Below are 22,983 nucleotides of genomic sequence, written 5' to 3' on the forward strand. Positions count from 1 at the left end.
ATGGATGTCTTTCTGGATATAAAGTTAATTGGGAAAAAAGTGAAATATTTCCGGTAAGTGAAGGAGATTATTCAGTTTATAAGAATATTATTAATTTGAAATGGACTGATTGAATTAAATATCTGGGTATAATTTTGGATGTTAATTATCAATCTGTATATAAATTAAATTATGTTCTGTTAATAAAAAAAATTAAAACTGATTTGATTAAATGGAAAGATTTACCTATTAATTTATTGGGTAGGATAAATACAATTAAGATGAATATTTTTCTGCATATACAATATTTGTTTCAATCTATTCCGTATTTACTTGATAATTTTTTTTTCGAGACTTAAATAAAATGGTTAGGGAGTTTTTATGGAGAGGTAAATTTTCGAGAGTAGCTTTGAATAAATCAACTTGGAAATATGAGTTAGGGGGATTATGTTTACCACATTTTCAAAATTATTATGAAGCAGCCCAACTTAAATTTATTAGTTCATTGATGGATTTGGTACGGCCTCCTAGTTGGGCCAAAATTGAGATGGTAAATATTTATGAATTTGAAATACATCAATTTTTGTTTAGATGGAATATAAATTTGTTACAACAATATAATGTGCCTACACTAAAACATTTAATGAAGTTATGGATAAAGAAAAATAAAACAATAGGCTCTAGGGGTAAATTATCAGCTTTGACTCCGTTGTATAATAATCAATTTATTTCTTTCGCAATACATAATCGAAGTTTATTGCATTGGAGATTTAGAGGTGTGAAAAATTTGGGAGATTGTTTTATAGAGGGTAAATTTTTATCTTTTAATCAGATGAGGGACAGTTTTGGTATTGATAAGAACTCTTTGTTTCTCTATTATCAAATTCGATGTTTGGTAGAGATATGATTTTACCTGAAATGACTAAATTTGAGACTTTTCTTATGAAGGTACCAGAGAAGGGTTATATTTCATCTATGTACCCATGGATTGGAGGGTAGCTAATGTTACCCCACTATTTAAAAAGGGGGGTAGAGAAAAAGCGTGGAATTATCGGCCTGTGAGCCTTACATCAGTAGTGGGCAAAATGATGGAATCCATTATTAAGGATGTAATAGCGGAGCATATGACTAGCAGAGAAGGGATCGGACGGAGTCAACATGGATTTACAAAAGGTAAATCGTGCTTGACAAATCTATTGGAATTCTTTGAGATGGTGACAGGTAAAATAGATTGGGGAGAGCCAGTGGATGTGGTGTACCTTGTCTTCCAAAAGGCCTTCAATAAGGTCCCACATAAACGACTGGCTTCCAAAATCAAGGCTCATGGGATTGGGGGCAAAGTATTGATGTGGATTGAGAACTGGCTGGCAGGTAGAAGACAGAGAGTTGGGATAAATGGCTCGTTTTCTGAGTGGCAGGCGGTGACCAATGGGGTACCACAGGGATCTGTACTGGGACCCCAGCTGTTCACAATTTACATTAATGATCTGGATGAGGGGATTGGATGTAATATCTCCAAATTTGCAGATGACACTAAGCTAGGAGGGGTTGTGTGCACGGAAGAGGGGGTCAGGAAGCTCCAGTGTGATTTGGATAAATTGAGGGACTGGGCAGATACATGGCAAATGCACTACAATGTGGATAAATGTGAGGTTATCCACTTTGGTAATACAAACCGGAGGGAAGATTACTATTTGAATGGCAATAGATTAAGAGATGGGGAAGTGCAGAGAGACCTAGGGGTACTTGTACATCAGTCTCTGAAGGCGAGCAAGCAGGTACAGCAGGCGGTTAAAAAGGCAAATGGTATGTTGGCCTTCATATCAAGAGGGTTTGAGTATAGGAACAAGGATACCTTACTGCAGCTGTACAGGGTCTTGGTGAGACCACACCTGGAGTATTGTGTGCAGTTTTGGTCACCTTATCTAAGGAAGGATGTTTTTGCAATGGAGGGAGTGCAGAGGCGATTCACCAGGCTGATACCTGGAATGGCAGGAATGACTTATGAGGAAAGATTGCGCAAATTGGGATTGTACTCCCTGGAGTTTAGAAGATTGAAAGGGGATCTCATAGAGACATATAAAATTCTGGCAGGACTGGACAGAGTGGATGCAGATGGGATGTTTCCAATGATGGGAAAATCCAGAACCCGGGGCCATGGTTTGAGGATAATAGGCAAACCATTTAGGACCGAGATGAGGAGGAATTTCTATACCCAGAGGGTGGTGAATCTGTGGAATTCATTGCCACAGAGGGCAGTGGAGGCAGGTTCATTAAATATATTTAAGAGGGAATTAGATATATTTCTTCAATAATAAGGGTATTAAAGGTTATGGAGAGAAGGCGGGGACGGGGTACTGAACTTTAAGATCAGCCATGATCTTGTTGAATGGCGGAGCAGGCTCGAAGGGTTGAATGACCTACTCCTGCTCCTATCTTCTATGTTTCTAAAAGGGTTGGGATAGATCTAAAAGTAAATGGGAAGCGGATATTGGTTTTATTTTTTCCGAGGATGATTGGTTAGATATTTATAATGATAGTGTAACTAGATTGATAAATGCATGTTATGCAATGATTAACTATAATTTTTTACATCAGTTATACTTAACACCCGAAAAATTAAAAAAGTATGGTTTTCATGAATCAGATTTGTGCTTTAGATGTGGTAATACAGTTGGAACTTTTTTTCATGCTGTTTGGTCATGTATACATATACAGTCTTTTTGGAAGAAAATTCAATTGTTTTTAGAATACCTGTATAAGATTAAAATACTTTTAGATCTGACAGTATTTTTATTGGGTAGTTTGCAACCTCTGAAAGGCTTGGGATTAGATAAGTTTCAGCTTGCTTTTGTATATTTAGCTTTATCTGTAACAAAAAAATTTATTGCTAGTATGTGGAAAGATACAAGTATGATTGATATTAATAGATGGCATAATGAGATGAGATATTGTTTAATAATGGAAAAAATTACATATGTTTCATGTGATAATTATAATTTTTTAATTAATAAGTGGTTGTTATATTCAGAATATTTACATTGATTAGATCTTAATATGTATATTTAATTTTTCTTCTTTCTTTATGGCTCTCCTTAGGAGAATAGGCTGAAGGGGGGGTGTTCTTTTCTTTTTTTCCTATATATAAAAAAATAACGTTCATGTTTATGGTTAATTGTTGTATATGTCATATACTATTTGTTTTATGAATGAATAAATAACGTTTTTTTAAAAAATAGCACACTTTAATTTTGTCCAGAGGAATTTGCAGAATTCATGAGTAGAAATCATGTAAAGTAGACCAGAGATCCTCTGTGTTCATCAAGAAGATCCTGAATTCAATCCCAGGGAAAGGTCTGTTTTCGTTGGAAAATCATCACATTTTTTTAGAAATTATCACTTTTGGTAAAGGACTCCTCCCACCACTCCTCACAGACATCACTCCTTGGAGTACACTCCTCATTACTCCTTGTCTGCTCATCACACTGTGTAGGGGACTAGAATATAAAATTGAAGATGTAATGCTGAGGTTTTGCAAGGCATTGGTCAGATCACATTTGGAGTATTGCAAGTATTTTTGGATCCCTAATATAAGGAAAGATATGGTAACATTGGAGAAGATCCATAGGAAGTTTCAAAAATTATCCCAGGAATGAGAGGGCTGATGTATGAGGAGTGTTTCATGGCTCTGGCCCTGTACTCGCTAGAAGGAGGAGGGCGCATCTTATGAAAACATTCCGAAAGGGCTAGAAAAAGTGAACATGAGAAGATGATTCCAGTGTTGGGAGAGTCTAGGACCAGAGGGCACGGTGTCTGAATAAAAATATGTTCTTTTAGAACAGATGAGAAAGTTCTTTAGTCAGGGGGATGCAAATCTGTGGAATTCATTGCCACATACCTGCTGTGGAGGTCAAGTTATTGGGTATAAGAGGTTCTTGATTAGTAAGGATGTCAAAGGTTATGGGGAGAAGGAAGGAGAATGGGGTAGAAAGGAAAAATACATCAGCCATGATTTGAATGGCAGAGCAGAAACGATGGGCCAATAAACAGCAGCTACCTGCTTCTCAAAAAGTGGGTGTAGACTAAGTTTACATTTAGTACAGCCAGAAGATGAGAAACAATGGGAGCAGAGTCAGAGAGAACACCTGAAATTGAGACTGTAAATGAAACTGTGACTGAAATAGAGTGCAAAACCACTCCTACAATTGGTTGAGATTGTTACCTAGAAGAGTTGTGGGGATAAAATGTCCTCATTTATTTCCTGTCAGAATATTTGGTAGTGGAAAGGTTAGATTTTGCAGATCTTAGCAGCCAAGCTCAAAATGAAAGTTGTAGTAAATGTAACTATTCTAATAATTCAAACATTCATTATTACTAGTGAAATATCAGTGGTTGTCGCAACATAGACTGTGCCATAACACACCTGAGAGAAGGCCAAAATTCTGATCCTATTTACATATTTGTAGTGCTGGAGTATGATGCATATTAGATTTGGCTCAGATTGGACTCAATCCAGATTTAGAAAATGTCCTTCTATGAAGTCTGAAAGTTTTGGTTGAGAGATGATTTAAAATAAGGAAAGCACTGATAAAATTTAATATCTGAATGAAATAACATCTATCAAATTTGTTTATCTCTCAGTTTATAAGCAACACAATTTAGGAACTGAGTGCATCGTCAGAGAGACAGTCATACAGCACAGAAACAAGCCCATCATGCATCCTTGCACTTTGTGTTATTGAGAAGGAATTTTTGCTCATCAAATAATTAATTGTGAATCTTCATAAATCAAATGTAACAATATAAATGTATACAGATGATGATTTGTAACTGTCATTACAGTGAACAGTGTAAAATCACTTTTAATCACTGCTTCTCTGAGCTGAGTGAAATTGTACATAATTGTGATATGTGGTCGCCAGAAAACATTGAAGTATAGCCTCTATATTAATTGAAAGATGTCCCTTCATCTCCAATTTTTTTGAAATTAGCACTCCAAGATTGTGAATTAAAACCATAAATGCTGGAACTAATGTGGAACAAGAAACAGATAATTTTCTAGGTCTAAGTTCTCAGAACTTCCCTCAGATTGTCCTCTTCCATTCTCAAACAATACTTCATCTGGAGTATAACCAGTGCAGAAATTGGATGAATTAAAGGATGGAGAAGCTTTGTCTCTATGCTTTGATGAAGCTGGAGATTTTGTGCTAATATTCAGACATGTCTCTCCCAAAGAGAGTCACCAAATCTAAGAAAGTTCAACACCCTAATCCTATTTTCCAACTCTGAATCTGCAGCTCTGCACATCACAGCTCTTCAAGTTCGGATATGTTGAGTTTTTGATGACACCACTCTTTCATGCTGTGAGTTCCAGACCCTCGTCAACCTCTGGATGACAGAATGTTTCCTCTTCCCCAATCTAATCTTCATTCATGCTCCCTTATTTATCATTATCTCATTAGGATTGTCTTCTCTTGAAAATCCTTTCAAAGAAAGGAAAGAGTTCCTGCCTCAACCACAGGAGGCTGCTTGATACAAGACTTCTGGGATGTAATTCCTTCTGGAAAATTATCTTCCAAATTGGCTTTGACAGAAGTGAAATGAATCTTGTCTGGTTCCACAGTACCTAATCATTCCAATCTGTTTCATCAACTGTGAGGCTTAAAGGCAGGAATGGAACACTTGCATAGTCTCCATATTTGTTTTCTAGTGATGTAGTTTTCAAAGCAAGCATTCCAAATCTCTCTTGCCCTACCATTTTGATTTTGTAGCAATGAGCTTGATTACCCTCAAGTCATTAAAAACAGTTGGCTAGGTCCACTCTAGGGGAGGGGGAGAGAGAGAGAGAGAGAGAGAGAGTGTAAGTAAGATATGCTTTTTTTTTTGCTCTTGTGTTTTACTTAATGTGAATTGTTGAGGGATTTTGAGGGAAGAGAACCTGGTAAAATTAGATCAGAGGTCTAGAGGCCAACAAAGTGGGATCCGATATATTGCACATACTGTAATGTCACTCTCCCCTCCCTCCTCCCACCATCAAAATGTACCTTGATGTCTCCCTAGCTGAAGATAGTAGCAGTGGAGATACCTGGATTAGTTCTATGTTTTATAATCATAATGAATAGTTATGATATGGTGAAGAGGTAAAGATTATTTCTTCTGATCTGGGAATTAGTAATGAAGAATCATTCATTTAAAACAGTTACACAAGGTAAGAGCAAATTTTCAGGATTGGAACTACTGGTGGGTTCCAATTCATAAGTTGGGTCTTGTTTTAAGATACTAATTCACAGGATATGGACATTATTGACAATGCTCATATTTATTATCTATACCAAATGTTCCTGATAAAAAAATGATTTTAATATTTCTCCAGGCTGGTGGGTCAGGAGTCAGTTTAATGTGGCAAAATGGGAAGTCATTCACCTCAGTCGGAAAAACAGAATGACAAGTTTACTTAAATTTGTTATATTGGAAATATTAATGTGCAACCTGTAGGTGCAGCAGACAGTTGGAAAGAAAGGGGTGCATTAGTCTTCATTCCAAGAATTTTAGAGTACAAGAGCAAAGGGCCTGATAAGACTACACATAAAACTTTGTGCCATTTTTATCTCCTTATCTCAGAAAAGGATAAGGTGTGCAACAAGATTTGCCAGACTAACTCTTGGGATGGTGGGACTAGTGCATGAGGAGAGATTGGGTCAATGATGCTTGTGATTATCAAAGTTTAGAAGAGAGGGATACACATCAAAACAAGAAAATAGGTGCAGGATTAGGCCACTCAACTGTTCAAGCCTACCTTGTCATTCAATATGATCATTGCCAATCCACCACAGGATTGGTTCTTCTCCTGCAACAGATCCTCACAACCTTCATGTAAATGATCTTTAAAAAATGTATCTTCCTTCATGGAACAAATTTAAAAAGCAAATAAATATATTTCTAGACAAAAATTATTTCCAGGAGTGTGGTATTGAGTTAGTCAATTAGTCATTAGATGGGCAGGCAAGGTTCAAAGGGCTGAATTCCCTTTCCTATTTTCTATGTTACAATAGTTTTATCTTCCTATCATACATAGGCCAGATAAGGAGTTTAATGATCCAATTTTTATGATAACTCATCAGATTATGGCCAGTTAATAAGAATAGCTTTATTGTTTTTGTAAAATGTTTTCTCGAGGCACCAAAATCCCTGACCCAATAAATTAGATTATATAGTTTGTACTAAATCCTACTGGACTGAAAGAGAATATATTTCATCTCTGTGGCAACCCAGAAGTCATGTTTCAATCATGGGGGTGGATGGTGTCACATCCTCCTTTCTTTCTGAAACACCAATCTATTTTCACAGGTATCGTTTTGACCCTGTCATCTCATGTTGCTTCCTTAATCCCAATGTCTTGATCACAGAACCAATTCTGCCATTTTCATTCTGTTGCCTCATCAAATGACTCTCCGAAAAACTGCAACCCCTATTTGCATCTTTTCCACTCCCTATCCAATCTCTCCTTGTGTCCACTAGAATACATGTATTCTTAAATCCTTACTTCATCCCACATTTATTTGCTGCCCCTTGCATGCACCAATGCCTGGACTTACAGTATTTCTTGGTAATTGAAACCAAACCAGACAGTCCACAATGTTGTCACTAATTTTAAACTTCAGAAAAATTTTCATGCTATCTTAAAGGTCTCATGAATGCACATCAATGGCATCACCTGACTCTATCTTGCTCACCAGTCTTCCTGCTGCAACATTCAATCTGGCCTTGGCAGATATTCTTAACTCCTTGCTGAGGACAGGAGTTTTGGAGCACTGGAAGATGGCAAATGTGCTGCCTTTGTTTCCAAGTAACTATAGAAATCCTCATCTGACATCAGTGACAGGGAAACTGCTGAAAAAGATTCTGAGATATAGAATCTGTCAATGTTTGGATGGCCAGTGGAAAATTAGGGAGAGCCAACATGTGTGGGAAATCATGTCTCACAAATTTAATAGAATTTTTTGAAGAGATAACAAAGAGTGTGGATAAGGGCAAAACAGATGATGTTATTTATATATATTTTAGTAAAAAGGTTTGATAAGGTCCCATTTGGTAGGTTGTTATGGAAGGTTAGAACACACTGGATGGGAGGTGAACTAGTCAACAAAGAATTGACTCAGTGATAGGAGTCAGAGGGAGCAATTTTAAGACTGGAGGACCATGTCCAGTGGAATGCCTCAGAGTTTGGTACTCGGACCCTTGCTTTTTGAAATATTTATACAGGTAAATGATTTGGACAAGGATGCTTGTGGCAATGTGAATGTTTGCTGATGACACATAAATAAGTGCTGCACAAACAATGAGAAAAATTACATGGGGTTTGTGGTGGAACACAATAGTACAGGTGTCACCTCACTTGACTGTACAGGTTGGCCCGCCTCTGACCCTGTAACTCCTCTCCATAAGATTCCCAATAAAGGCTGATAGCCCTAGTCTCTTCCCTCCATACCAGCCTTGGATCCGGGCCAGCAGCATATACAGACATCCCTGATGTTTCTGGATATTAAAGCCTATAATCACTTGCTTCAAGTCTGCTTGTGGTTATTGATCGTGCTACAATTTAATATCCTTATTACTTGCCATGGACAAGGTGATCCAAGTGGAGAAGCTGGAGACCAACCCCACAGATCTGGAGGCCTCTGTCAAGTTTGAAATGTGGCTGCACTGCTTAAAGACCCATATGAGGTGCCATGAGATCTCTGCAGATGAAGACAAGTACGATCTGCTCTTTTCATCGGTGGGCCACTGAGCTCTCCAAATAATATGGGACTGCAAAAAGTATGATGATGCGCTGGCCCTACTGTGGCAGCAATATGGTGCTTCCATATTACACGTTACCTGTTGGTCACCCAATGCCAGGCCCCTGGTGAGTCCATCATTGACTTTGTGAGGGCCATGAGGAGCTGGGATGAGCCTGTGGGTGTGTAGATGTGACTGCAGTTGTCTATCAAGAAGAGCTCATCTGCGATGGGTTAGTGGTCGGCTTCCACTTGAACTACATCCGTGAGTGACTCCTGGAGAAGGGCAATTGGACCATGCGGGAAGTCATCCACCTGCCTTGATCACTTGAGTCAGCCCAGAAGAACACAGAGGCATACTCTGCAAGTCTATCGGCCACCAGGTGGGGAGCACAGGCACTGCCATCTTGGGATTCAGGGACCCTGAGTGCCACTGCTGCCGCTGAGCACACAAGGTGCAATTACTATGGCCAGACCAAGCACTCGAGGAGGTACTTCCTGGCCCGTAGCATGACCTAATTGAACTTCAGGAGGAAGGGGCACTACACCAAGGTATACTGTTCTAAACATCCCTCCAGCAGTGCCACATGTAGACTACGACCCATGTCACCATCTTAGATTGAACCACTTCTGGTGTCACTTCTGGCAGCCGAAAACTGAATGGCGGGACCAGGAGGAAGACGAGATGGGATGACGTCATGTCCAGTGCCACTTCTGGACTCCACCGCATGCAATCCACGGGAGCGGCCATCTTAAAGATCTCCAGGGCATCCATCTTGGCGACAGCTGTCTCAACACTACAGCAGTAGTGATTCCAACTCTGGCCTCTATCATGCTGGAACAGAATAGGCCACAATAACTGGTGCAATCCATGATGGACTTTGAGGTAAACGGTCACACCACAGGCTGCCTATTCGACATGAGGAGCACTTAAAGTTTTATACCCCAGACACATCCAACGATATCCCCTTGCAGTGTCTCCAACAAAGTGTAAGGTAGCTCTAGTATCCAAATCCCACTCCATGGAAATCCATAGGTGCGGCACAGTCACCCTATCCATGAGGGGCACAAAGTATAAAAACTTCAAACTGCTTGTGAAACCCCACCTCTGCATACCAGTCATACTGTGGCTTGATTTCCAATGCCAGCTTAAAAGCATGCTGATGCAGTTTGACGGGCACCATCAGTCAGAAACAATCAGTTCCTGGATGGTCCACCCACCTCACCAAACGCGGCCAATCAGATACCAGAACATCGTCCACATGCTGTCTGGCCACCCTCTGGGTCCCTCTGCCCAACTCCACACCCCCCCCCCCCCATTCCAGAACCTCACCTCTGACTGCAAATCGGTCACCACAAAAAGTAGGCGATACAACCCCGGGGATAGAGAGTTTATAAAAGCTGAAGTAGGGCAACTGCTAGCGATGGGTACTATAGAGCCCAGTAACAGCCTCTGGATGGCACAAGTGATGGTGGTTAAGAGAGACACTGGATGGTCATTAATTACAGCTAGACCATCAACAGGTTCACCTTATTGTACGCCTACCCCCTCCTCCGCATAGCTGACATGATGAATGAGATCACCCAGTACCGGTCTTCTCCACCATTGATCTCAATTTGATGTATCTCCAGATCCCAATCCGCCTGGAAGACCATCCATACACAGAGTTCGAGGCCAATGGCGGCCTCTACCATTTCCTGCGGGTCCCATTCAGCCTTATGAATGGGGAGATGGACTGCTTGTTGGATGAGAATAAAATTGAAAGTCATATATCCATTTTTGGATAATGTCACCACCTGTGGCCATAACTAGGAGGAACACGACGTGAACCTGCAGAAGTTCCTTGCTACCTCTAAAGCCCTGAACTTAACCTAAACCAGAAAAAGTGTATGTTTTACTGGGGTACGTAGTGGAGCATTGCATCATTGCCCCCCGACCTTGAGCGCATCTGCCCCCTTCTGGAACTCCCACTGCCCCAAAACCTCAAGGCCTCAAAAAAGTGCCTGGGGTTCTTCTCATACCCCAATTATGTGAACAAGGCCCACCCCCTGATGAAAATCACCAGGTTTCCTCCATCAGTGGAGGCCCAATGGCATTAAGGATGAGATTGCCGAGGCAGCAATGCATGCCGTTGATGAATCCATCCCTTTCCAAGTGAAGAGCGATGCCTCTGACTTTGCCCTGGCTGTCATGCTGAACCTGTTCAGTTCAACACAGTTCAGCCCTCTGTACAGGTCACCATCCTGCAAGAGCCGATTAAAAAATGCAACCAGTGCTGTGGCGATCACAGCGGCAGATAAAGTCTCCGGTCTGGCTGAATCTGTGAACTATTAAAAACTGCATTACTTGAAATGATGGATGCTGTCCCACTTCACCCCACCGGACTCTATCTAAAAAGGAAGTGAATGTGATGGAACATGATAGTGCAGGTGTGACCTCACTTGACTGTACAGGCTGGCCCCCTTCCAGCCTGTAACTCCTCCCTGTAAGATTCCCAATAAAGGCTGATAGCCCTAGTCTCCTCCCTCCATACCAGTATTGGATCTGGACCAGCAGCATGTAGCATGATATTTCAGGATATTAAAGCCTTTAATCATTTGCTTTGGGTGTGCTTGTGGTTATTGATCACACTACAGGTTTTCAATGGGATCTAGGCCAAGAATTAGGCTAAGTTGAGAGGGGATCATATTGAGGTCTATAAAATTATGAGGGACATTGATACATTAATAGTGACTGTTTCCTAGAGTGAGAGAATCTAAAAAAAGAGGGCATAACTATAAGGAGTTGGGGATTAGATTTAGAAGGAAAGCAAGGTGATAGTTTTTTACCCAAAGGGTGGTAGGTATATGGAATGAGCTGCCAGAGATAGTGATAGAGGCAAGTATGTTAACTTCATTTTTTTTTTTAATCACTAGATAATTACATGGATGGAAGGGATTGGAGAGGAATGGGCCTAAAGTGGACAAATGGAACCAAAGCAAGAACGAACATTTTTTTACATGAACAACTTGGGCCTGCAGGTTTATTTCTGTGCTGAAGGACTTTATGATTTTTCTGATTAACCCTTCTGTGAACATGTAAGTATGATATCTGCTGTCTCAGACCTGCTCCTCAACCTTCACTCTTGAGCTTACTGGCCTTTGATCTAAAATTCTCAACCACTACCATATTCTCTCCACTCCACTTACCTGCAATCTCCTTTGGTCTTGTAGCCCTTGAGTATTTATACTCAGCTAACTCTGTCCTTTTGAACATCTCTAAATTACATTGCTCCTCCATTGGCAATGGTGTCCTCAAGTGCCAAGGTTCTAGTCTCCAGGATTTCTTTCCTAAGCCATTTTGCCTTCTTCACAAGACTCATTACATTAGTTTTTTGACCAAATTTTTGCCCTTCTGCCCTAATACGTGCTTATCTGGTCAATGTCAATTTTTGCTTGAAGCAACTTGGGATACTTGGCTTTTTTGAAAGTAAATGTACAGGTTGTCTTTGTTGGGCTTGTGCTTTAAAACTCGGATTTCTGCACCGAACAGCAATGTAAGTAGACTGTGTGAATCAGCTCACTCTCATTTTGTTTACTGAGAGTGGGATGACTCATACAGTCCACTTACATTCATTCCTGGTAACTAGGAAGCAGAATGATATTGGAGTAGGAGCATGTGGGCAGCAGCACTGGGAAACCTGAGAGGTATCTATAGCCTACATCATAAATTGGCATTGGGAATTGATAGAAAGGAGGGTGGTATATTATCACAAATGTACAAGGAATTAGTTTGGAGGTATACTCACTGATATTGCCACAGCCTTTGTGCGGAGATCTCTGCACAGCAAAAGTGCCCATCAGTATTAGGCAAGATTGTCAGATGTTTCTTCATAAATGTCCTGGGTTCTGATTTCACATTCCTTGCCTTTCTCCAGTGAGTGTAGGAACATGTCTGTTAGGAAGGAGAAATATTCAGGGTCCATCATCGTCAAACTCTACATCTGTAGTGGAATAGAACTGATTCATTCCCTAAATGACATGCTGATGAGCAGATGTATCACCAGATCCCATCACCTTGTTGGTATTGGCTCACCATTGAACTAGTACTGCTACAAACTGGAGTCAATCTTCTACCTGTTGACTGATGTCCCATGGGAGAGCACACAAATTGGCTTCCAAAAGAATGCTGAGGTCTTTAACTATTTGGTGAAGTAGTTGTTGCTTGATTACCTGCTAGTGAATGACATCCAAGTATCCCACAGGCTTCATTTCAGTTCACCACACTCCACTAATTGTAAAATTTGTAAGAAACATTAAATAGTTCTCTGACATTTTCTGATGTTGTTGATCATTATTGGATATCTTTAGGAAGTGTAATTACCCTCTCATCAGCTTCAGCTTGTGCAGAGTTAACGATGAGTCCTTTTTTGTTTATGCCTTGCTGAGGATCTGGGCATCACTGGCAAGGCCAGCACTCATGACCCATCCTTTTTGCCCTTGAGAAGGTGGTGGTGAATCACTTGCTTGAACCCATACAATTCTTCAGGTGAAGGCACTTCTGTTGGGCAGGACTGATGCCAGTGATGATGAAGGACCACCAATAAATTTGTGAGTCAGGATGGTGGGCAACTTGGTATGGTTGATTCTTTCTTTGTCCATTTGAGTTGGTATTTTGGAAGAAAATCTTGCTTTTGTACATGGGGAACTTTTGCTTGGGTAGACATTAGTGCTGGCCATTGACCCATGTGTAAGTTTTTGCTGGCATAGATTAACTGATTTCCTGTTGTTTGTAATATTGTTGCAAACCCCTTTTGACTAATAGCTTCTCTCTCTCTACTTTTTTTCTCTGAAAGCGACTGAAAATCAAGAGTGGCATAGGTAGAAACTGCTGTTTGCTGCTCTGTCAAAGATTTAGAGCAGTCAGGGCCAGTAAAACAACTGAACACAGTTGGCGTCAAAGATTGCTCAACAGAGCTTCCTCCCTCCTTCCACTTTATGCACTTGGTTACTTGACACTGCTCAAATCTAGTATCTGAAATGAAGGCATTCACTAATTGAGATGACTCACCAAGAACCTCCCCAGCTGGCAAACCACAACGAGATTCTAGCTTCTCAGCTAGTTCTCCAAAGCCAGCTAATTTCAGCCTTGGTTTCTTCCTTGGAGGTCTTCCTGGTCGAAACTCTAAGATTCCATTTTCGCTTTGCTGCAAACTAAAATCACTGGGATTGTTCTCTTGCTGACTTCTTGCTTCTTGAAAGGTTTTGCCCTCAGGAACAAGAATACTGAGCTGCCTCACCAGCTTTGGATGTGAGAAATATTTTTGCACTGGTATTGTGTCATTCCCTTTGTGGCTGCTTGCTGTGAGTGATTGCTGATGAAGAGAATGTTTGTTTACCATGTCCCCAGCAATTTCTTGAGCCGCACAGGATGAAGTTATCTTGCCTCTTCCTTCACCTGTATTGGGCATCTCTGCTAAATCAGATATTTTGTTTGAAGACACTTCCCATGCATGGTCTGGAGTTAGTTGAATCTTAGTCTCTTTAGCATTATGGCAGGAAGATGGAAATTCCTGCTTTGATGAATGCTGGCCCATATATCTTTGTGAAAACTGTACCTGGCACATTGGCATGTTGTAAGTTGTGACCTTCACTGACCCTAAGGGAAGTGGGTCTGAAAGGTGTTTTTGAACAGGAATTTTGCATGCAGAGGGTGTTGCCAGGGGTCTGGAATGTGAATTCTCAGAAGTATCTTTGCCCAATGTTGTGACACTGTGAGGGTGCTCTGTGGATGGGAGAAGTGGTTTAGCAGATTGAGTGGCTCTCTTTGGCTCCTGGTATTTCTTTCGGAAGGTTTCCTCTCCATACACCAACCACTTCGCCTGTGAAAACTTCTTCAGCTTTTTCTGTTCATTGTCTTTTCCTAAAGTCTTGCACTTGTGCTTTTGAAATTTTTCAACCTTGGAATCACATGACTTAATTTTGACGATAGAGTTGGGCCCCTCAACAGTGAGACCACCTACTGGCAAGCCCTCAAGAGCTGTTTGCCTGACTAGTGTGCGATGGTGCATCGGATGCAAATCCAATGAGTGTGATTGAGAGTTTGTGACAAATTGCATAGTGGTAGATTTCCTCTGTGATTCCTGAAGGTGATAGCTTGAACTACTGGCTATTTTATTGCATATCAAATTTCCCTTACTGAGAGGCACAGAATTGCTCCTTATAACTGGCAAACAGTTAATAGTAGAGGAAACCTGATCAGGCAAGGAATGGAACTTTTGTGTTAATTGGTTAGAGATTGCTGATAAACTCGAAGGAGCTCTTGATCGCTTGTTGACAAGAACAGATTTCATGTCAAAGTGAAAGGAATCCTTGAACGTGTATGGCATTGGTAAATCAATGCTCCCCTGTTTTGAATTGAGCATCTTTCTTGGCCGCACGGTTTCCAAGTGTTTGTCATCTACCACGGCCTTGTTCTCAGAGATGAGTTTTGAGATCCACTCCTCCAGCTCCTGCATCCTGCGTGGTGTGCGGTGCACTCCTTGCTCATCCACATGGTCCATGGCTGATCCCAGGACACTCTGCCTGACACATGATAACTGCTGGTTTGTATCAGTGCTCTGTCGCTGAAGACTCTGTAGTGAGCCTGTCGACAGCAGTGGCTGGTCAGGACTGTCTGAATGAGAGAAATATCCAGAGTCTGTGCTTTCATTTGTTTGTATACTAGAACTCGAAGAGTTATGCACCCACTGTTTAGAAAAATAAGTGGCCTGCTGTCTCTGCAGCACCAAATGCCTGCTTCCCATGTGGCCAAGATGGACCTGGACATTGTCCTGTTTCTCTCCATCCATTGTGTGTTCCTCCCTCTTCCCAGTAGCATGTACCCTGCTCCAAAATGTATGCTGTTGTGTAACATTTGTGAACTCTTTGTGTTTTACTTCACTAACATTAGTGGAGTTGGCCACAAACTGGTGAATGTTACAATTTCCTTTAGCTTCCTGGTCAATACTTTCACAAGGACACCTTTTCTTCATCTGGCTTGCTGATGAGCTGTTAGCCCTCAACTCTGGCTTGTTGCTTCTCTCCAATTCAGCAGAAAGCTGGCAGTTGTGAAAATGACTTTGAGTCCTATTGTGTTTATACAGATTACTCTGTGTTTTGAAAGAAATCCTACAGGTTGTACATGGAAAGGGGCGCTCCCCAGTATGAGATCGGACATGCTTCTCGAGAGCACTGCGCTTTCCACAGTCCCTTCCACATTCATTACATACATACTTTCTCTGTCCTTTCACTTTGATTTGTCCGACATTCTTCAGAAGCTGAAGCTCCTTTCCACACAATGGCGTTTGGAATTCTTGGCTCTGGTGGAGTGGTTGGACCTCAGAGGTACAGGGTGTTGGTAGCCCAGGGGTATAGGTGGAAATTTGGAACCCTGAGGTTTGTGGGTACAGTTGGTATGTGGGGACAGAGGGGGAAGTTTGGGACTCTGGGATATGATGGGGAGGTTGGAGTCCTAAGATTTGGTGGGGAGGTTGGAGCCTGAGGGTATAGGAGGAAGGTTGGAGCTCTGTGGTCAGGTGGAGAAGTTGGAACCTTGGCAGAGGGAGGTGAGATTGGAGACTGGGATTGTGGAGGGAAGTTTGTAAACCAAGAGTTTTTGGGATCAAGTGGAGATTGTGGCTTTGAGTGGCATCATGGAGTCCAGGGGTCTTTGGAAGATGTTGGAATGCTGAAGTTTGGGGTGATATTTGGAGCTCAGTGGTATGTTGGAGTGGTTGGAGCTCAGAGGCTAGAGGAGTAAGTTGGAATCTGGTGCCTTTGGGAGGAGTTTGGAGCCGGAAGGCTGCAGGGATAGATTGGAATCCAGGAGATTTGGAGCTAGGGGGTAGCATAGATTTGGTGGAAGAAGATTGGACCCCAGTGCAATAAATGGGAGGCTTTAGTCTAGACTCTGTATGACAGGGAAGAGGTAGAGACGCTTGTTTATTAATCTGAACTTGAGGGTGCCCCATTGTCATTGACTGTGATGCTTGGATATCAGATGAACTGCTGATCAAAGGAATATAACATATCTTAGGAGGTCCCTGTTGGCTAGTTGAGGAATTCTGAAGAAATCCCTGTTCCACAGATAGAGGATAACGATTTGTCTGCAGTGAGGGCAGTTGAGAAGGGGAAGAGTCATCATTTGATTTTACATCCTGAACAATAACTGTAGATGTGGGTGCTGTATCTTTTAAACTTAACTGGACAGTTTTATGGGACTGTAGAAGGAAACTCTGAGATGGGGGTGGTGAATCTTGGCCATCCCCCTTATCGATCCTATTAACATTATATTTCCCAGCTGGAGCAGTCATGTTTGATCTCACATTCATAGGCTTCGTAATGTCCGGAATTATTCTGAGTTACCTGTGTAGAGTACAAACATTTACCATTAGTTTGTATTTTATATGAGAGACTGACAATATTGCAAATACAATCACCTTAGTTTTTAATCTTTCAGCCTCACAGTCTGAGGGACTCAAATTCAATCTGACCTCAGGTACTGTCAAATATTTCCTTCTGATGGCATGAGTTTCCTCATGTTTATAAGTTGTATGTTCTGAATGGAAGTCCTGAAAGTTTAGACTGAATATCACTAATGTTGCTTTGCATTGTGTTCCTCTCTTGGACATATTTTCATTATGAATAAAATTTATTTTTGAACTAAAATGTAGTTAGCAGAGTATGCCATGAGGGAGCATTAGATATCATACACATTGCTGCGTGGCCTGTGTTGATTGACTCAGCTCCTGACACTGCAGAACATTTCCACTATCTACAAAGCACAAATCAGGATATGATAGAATGCTGTTCACTGGCCCAGATGAGTGTATCTCCAATACTCGAGGAACTTGTTATAATCTAGGACACATCTGGCCACTTGACTGGCATCCCATCCACACTCTTAACATTTATTCTGTCTGCTACAGTGTTACTGCATCTACAAAATGTACCATCTGCAGGATGCACTTCAGCTTCCCAAGATTTCTCTGACAACCCCTCCCAACCTAACAGCTAAAAGGACATGGTGATAGGGTGCATGAGAAGTCTGCCATTGACAGGTTCTCCTCTAGAGTGCACAGCATCATGACTTGGAAAAGCTCCTGCAGGCACTCAAACTCTCAGAGCTGTTCTGTTGCACAAAGAAATCAGTGCAATCAGACCAGGAGAATGTAAAACTTTGATGACTCAGGAATGAATGGGATTTGTGCTTAAAGACACAGTAGGTTGTGTGTTTTTACATCAATTTCAGTTGTTAATTTAGAAATGAATGTTGCACAATTTGACACCATCTTCATGTGTTTCAATAACTAAGCAAATGACACTGCCATTGGGAGGAAAAGTCCAATTAACTGATGCGCATGCCTTCCAGACAACATTTTTTATACATATATATATACATTGTGTGTGTGTGTGTGTGTGTGTGTGTGTGTGTGTGTGTGTGTGTGTGTGTGTGTGTGTGTGTATGTGTGTGTGTGTACGTATGATAAACAGGCAGAAATGGAACCATAGTCTGTCTGAGGTTGGCAGAAGAACGGCAAGCACCATTATGCTGAGCGCTAGTGCATGTCAGGGCTGTTTGCTCAGCCAACTCTTGTTCACGCTACAGACCCATAAATGCAACACCAAATGCAGCTCTAACAGAGTCATCAAGTTTCCAGGTTACACCACAGTAGTTGGTCGCATCATAAAGAGGTGAAAAATCTTGTGAATTGGTGCAGGAATAATAACCTGAGTCTCAACGTGGACAAGACGAAGGAGATGACTATGGACTTCAGGAGGACCAAGGACGACCATCTTCTACTACCCATAAATACCTCAATAGTGAAGAGAATAGGGTGCACCAAGTTCCTCAGAGTCCACTAATCAAGTAACGTATCCTGGACACACAACATCTCACTTGTCAGAAAGGTGCAACAGCGACTAAACTTATGAAGACTGGGATTGGCAAGTCTACCAGCCATCATCCTGTCAACTTTCTACATGAGCTCTATCGAGAGCATCCTGGCCAGCTTCTTCACAGTGTACTATGATTGCATCAGATCAGAGGTCAATCCACAAGACTATAAGTGCGGTAGAGAGAATCATCGGGGTCTCTCTTACCCAACCACCCCACCGCCATCCATCGATGTGATTTACCAGGATCATTGCCCAAGGAGGTGTTGAAAAATCAATGAGAACCCCTTCCATCCTGCACGCAACATCTTGCAGCTACTCCCTTCAGGAAAGAGATAAAGTATCAGAACCAGAATTACCAGGCTGAGAAACAACTACTTCCCATGGGCAGTGAGACCTGCTGAATGACCTGATGAACTGCTGATACAAACCCTCATGACTACTCTTTATTTTACAATAATATCTGTACATCAATAATATCTGTGCATATGTATTGCTTGAATTTGTGTTTTGTTTGTATGTGTATTTGCAGTGTTTTGGACCGAAGACTGGAGAATGCTGTTTCATTGGGTTGACAGAGGTGCACCAAAGAAAAGGTACAAGGACTGCCTAAAGAAATCTCTTGGTGCCTGCCACATTGACCACCGCCAGTGGGCTGATAACGCCTCAAACCGTGCATCTTGGCGCCTCACAGTTTGGCGGGCAGCAACCTCCTTTGAAGAAGACCGCAGAGCCCACCTCACTGACAAAAGGCAAAGGAGGAAAAACCCAACACCCAACCCCAACCAACCAATTTTCCCTTGCAACCGCTGCAATCGTGTCTGCCTGTCCCGCATCGGACTGGTCAGCCACAAACGAGCCTGCAGCTGACGTGGACTTTTTACCCCCTCCATAAATCTTCGTCCGCGAAGCCAAGCCAAAGAAAAAAAAAGAAAGAACTTATATAACCAGATGATAAATAAAATTGAACTTGAAATTTCCTATCTTATAAATCTCATCAATTTCATGTATGTAACAAGTGTCATAAGCTATGTCTATTTGGCTTTAATTGTTATTGTCTGCAAGTATACTGTGTGTTAATTTGGCATTGTTTTATTTTTTCATCTACCTTCAGGCTTGTCTTAATCCATGTGTATAATGGATGTTAATTGGGGTGTGAATGATGGATGTGCATAATGGAAAAAGGGCCCTTTTAACTTCCCTTTTCAATTCTGAAATAGGGCAATTGTCTGCAGTTGTTACTATATGGATACTTATATGGACAATCACTGGGTAGACCCAATATCTAATGAGACCTCGACCTAAGTCCATAAACCGGCTAATGAGTTATGTTAGATGTCATGTCTGATTCCCAAAGAAAATGAAACTTTTAAACTGTTAAACATCAGGCATCCAGCATGATTACTATAGATACACGTAACGTCCATAAGGCAGCTGCATACAAATTGTTCCCCATGGTTAACTTTACCCACAGTAAGCTTTGCCCAGATTATCTTTCTGTCTTTAATAATTGCTTACCTTTAGGAAGTTCCGTTGCTGTATCTGGCAATCCTAGTTCCTATCCCTTGTAAACGCATGGGAGTGCATTTATCCCACAAGATAACCTCGTAATGTCAGAGCAGCACAAACCTTTCCTGAATCAGTGAGAGCCCCCTAGTGATCTCATCCATGGGAGAGCAGTCTTCTGCAAGGTTCCCACTTCTACCCTCGCAGACACAGAGAAGGGGGAGTACTGAAGGACCGCTGAGCTGCAAGTAAAGCCTCTGAAAGTCTTTAGCAGATTTTGGCAGCAATATTACCTCTGAAAAGTGTTTACTGCATGGTGCTGTGAAACAGTACTGTGTGGGCGGTGAGCAGAAGTGACATGAGATATGGAGGAAGTGAGCTAACCTCAGCCTGATTGCAAGCTGCTACTGAAATTGCGGATGTATCACAAGGCAGGTTTTTCAACCCAAATGCTGGATATTCACACATGAACTATCTCACCAACTTCCCATTTAAAGAGTAATTATTATTTATCAAAACAACAGGTTTACAGTGGTACAAACACTGAGCCCCACATATCAGGACCAAATAAATAAAAGCACAAATACTTCCATCCCCAGAAGTGCAAGATACTGCTCAGCTACAGCTAACACTGGCTTGTTTACCATCTAGTGTAAGCACCAATTGGTTCATGCTGGTGGAAATCTAGCTATGTCCATGTTCAACTTTTACCCACACCAGCCATTCAACAGTTGCTCTAGCAATGTTCATTGTCCTCTACAATGGCAGTGTTCAGGGCAACCTGAGTTTAAAGTCTCATGCAAAAGATGCTGATTCCAGCAGCGTGCCTATCCCTAACTATTGCAGTCAACTGGCAATAAAAACATTTGTCCTTGTCCCTGTAACCTGAACCCTCAGTCATTCCACAGGAAGGAGTGAGACATCTGCTGAGATTCATGACTGACACAGACTGCTTTCACTCACTCATTTACTGACTCCTCTGACAATCATTCATCCAGAAACCTAGGTAGCATTCATTCATATTTCCACTAATCATTGCCATCAATATTAAATAATTTAAAATGGAGAATTCCATTTTTATTGCACCTATGACATCAGGATATCATCACCCACACTCTAGCAATTGACGAATATTTGGAGTACAGTGAATTGTAATTTTTCTCATCTCTTTTTTATATGGTATAAGAAAAGATTACTTAGCCCATCAAGTCTTTCCTGGCTTTCAGTGCAATCCTCTCAGTCTCATTCCCTCAAACATTCCTGGAACCTTTTCCTTCTTACATGTGCACAATCTCCTTTCAACTCTCCCTTCATTCATCCTCCCTCAGGGCAACTTACAGTGCCCAATTAATCTAGCAACCAGCACACATAAGGAAAGTAGAGTACAGGATGGGTGGGGTAGTGGGAACCACTCTGTCACAGGGAAAGCACCAGAGGTCAGGATCAAAACCATACTAGTTGAGCCACAGTGCTGCCCCTGAATTATATTTTTAAAATATAGTTTTAAATATTCATCTGCGGGATTTCTATTTTTTTTTCTGTGGATAATTGCCCCAAACTAACAAACGTTAGCCAATTTGGCAGGCGGGCCTAGAGTCCTTCAGCAAAATTCAGTGGCGATTTCTATCTCCCACTAAAACTACTGGGTGTATATACGATGTGTGTGTGGTGTGTGTGTGTGAATTACGCCTCACCAGCAGCAATTCAGAGACGCATAAACAGATGAGTTATGTTTAAAACAAAATTTATTAACAATAATAGGATTACCTCAATAAACTTAACACCCGAACATAAGCCTTTATGGTAACTCTGCATTAACAACAATAAGGTGTATGTGGAAAAAAACCCAGGCCATTACAGTCCAAGCTCAAAATGCCCCAAAAGAAAACTCCCAAAACAAAGCCTCATGTCAGTCACGTCAAGTCCGTTAGTCAAAAATGAACAGTTTGCGTAGTCTGGCCTCCAGGCTTGGGATTCTTAGTTTGGTTGCACGCTGGTCTTTTCATTGGTCGTGGAGACAAATGGCTGTGATCACTGTGGACTTATGATCACTGTAGACTTATGACTTTTCTGAGTTTCGAATGTGGCAACAACCACCTTTGATTTCTTCACATGGGAATTTTCACCCAGTGACCTCCTAGTCGCTACACGAGGTTCATGCCTCCAAAGCCCACTTTAGGGTTAACAAGTGACCTTCTGTCACACAAGTCTTCCCCTCTAAATATCCTGTCTTGGGTCATCACACAAGATTCTCGTCTTGGAAGGGGACTGGGGAAGCCCAGGTCGGACGCACACACATTTTGGGTATCAGAGTGGCGCACATTGCTGTCAGGACAACAGTGCTGGCACCCGTGGTCAAAGTAGTTCAGTCTTCTTTCTCCCTCTGAAACTACTGGGTGAACACACTGACAGACAGTTACAGATGGCAGTGCTAGCACCCGTGAACGAAGCAACTCAGCCTCTTCTCTGCTAAAGCTGCCGGGTGAGCACACATACAAATACCACTGTCTGACTGACTGACTAACCAACCAACCTGTTCAAAACTCAGTGCACTATGCTCTTCAACCATTCCATTGCATGCCTTCAGCTCTCCCAATTAGTGACGTGAGGTTGACAGTAGCGGGTGTGCTCTGCGCAAACCCACTGGCTTCCAGCGCATGGTTCTCACGCTTCCGACAGCTATAATTTCCCAGTGCTGTTTCAATGCTTTCCACATAACTTTCAGCTTTCCCAGTGCTACTTCAATGCTTCATAGCAGCACACAATACTTTCTTTCCCACCGTAGGTTCAGTTCTGTCCCTGGTCT

General features: G+C 41.7%; 1 protein-coding gene and 1 long non-coding RNA gene across 7 annotated transcripts in view; one reads left to right on the forward strand and one right to left on the reverse strand.

Annotated features, from left to right (window-relative positions):
* The window catches only part of znf831 (zinc finger protein 831), a 37,850-nt gene extending 17,365 nt beyond the window's left edge, over positions 1-20,485 (reverse strand). Inside the window, exons 1-4 of one of the 3 annotated variants that reach the window (XM_069884691.1) lie at positions 20,190-20,485; positions 12,545-17,141; positions 6,776-6,880; positions 3,223-5,801 (exon numbers count right to left, since the gene is read on the reverse strand). In XM_069884691.1, coding sequence (XP_069740792.1) covers positions 13,352-17,107 — 3,756 coding nt within the window. In that variant the 5' untranslated portion in view covers positions 17,108-17,141; positions 20,190-20,485 and the 3' untranslated portion in view covers positions 3,223-5,801; positions 6,776-6,880; positions 12,545-13,351. Of the gene's footprint in view, positions 1-3,222; positions 5,802-6,775; positions 6,881-12,544; positions 17,142-20,189 lie in introns of those variants that run through there. The other 2 variants (XM_069884692.1, XM_069884693.1) reach the window with 2 other exon arrangements.
* Positions 1-22,983, forward strand: part of LOC138735971 (uncharacterized) — an 89,312-nt gene that overhangs the window by 37,076 nt on the left and 29,253 nt on the right. For all 4 annotated transcript variants that reach the window (XR_011340039.1, XR_011340040.1, XR_011340041.1 and 1 more), the window contains one exon: positions 11,673-11,834. This is a non-coding gene — a long non-coding RNA (uncharacterized lncRNA). The remainder of the gene's footprint in view (positions 1-11,672; positions 11,835-22,983) is intronic.

The sequence above is a fragment of the Narcine bancroftii genome, chromosome 6 (genome assembly GCF_036971445.1).
Source record: "Narcine bancroftii isolate sNarBan1 chromosome 6, sNarBan1.hap1, whole genome shotgun sequence".
Lineage (NCBI taxonomy): Eukaryota > Metazoa > Chordata > Chondrichthyes > Torpediniformes > Narcinidae > Narcine > Narcine bancroftii.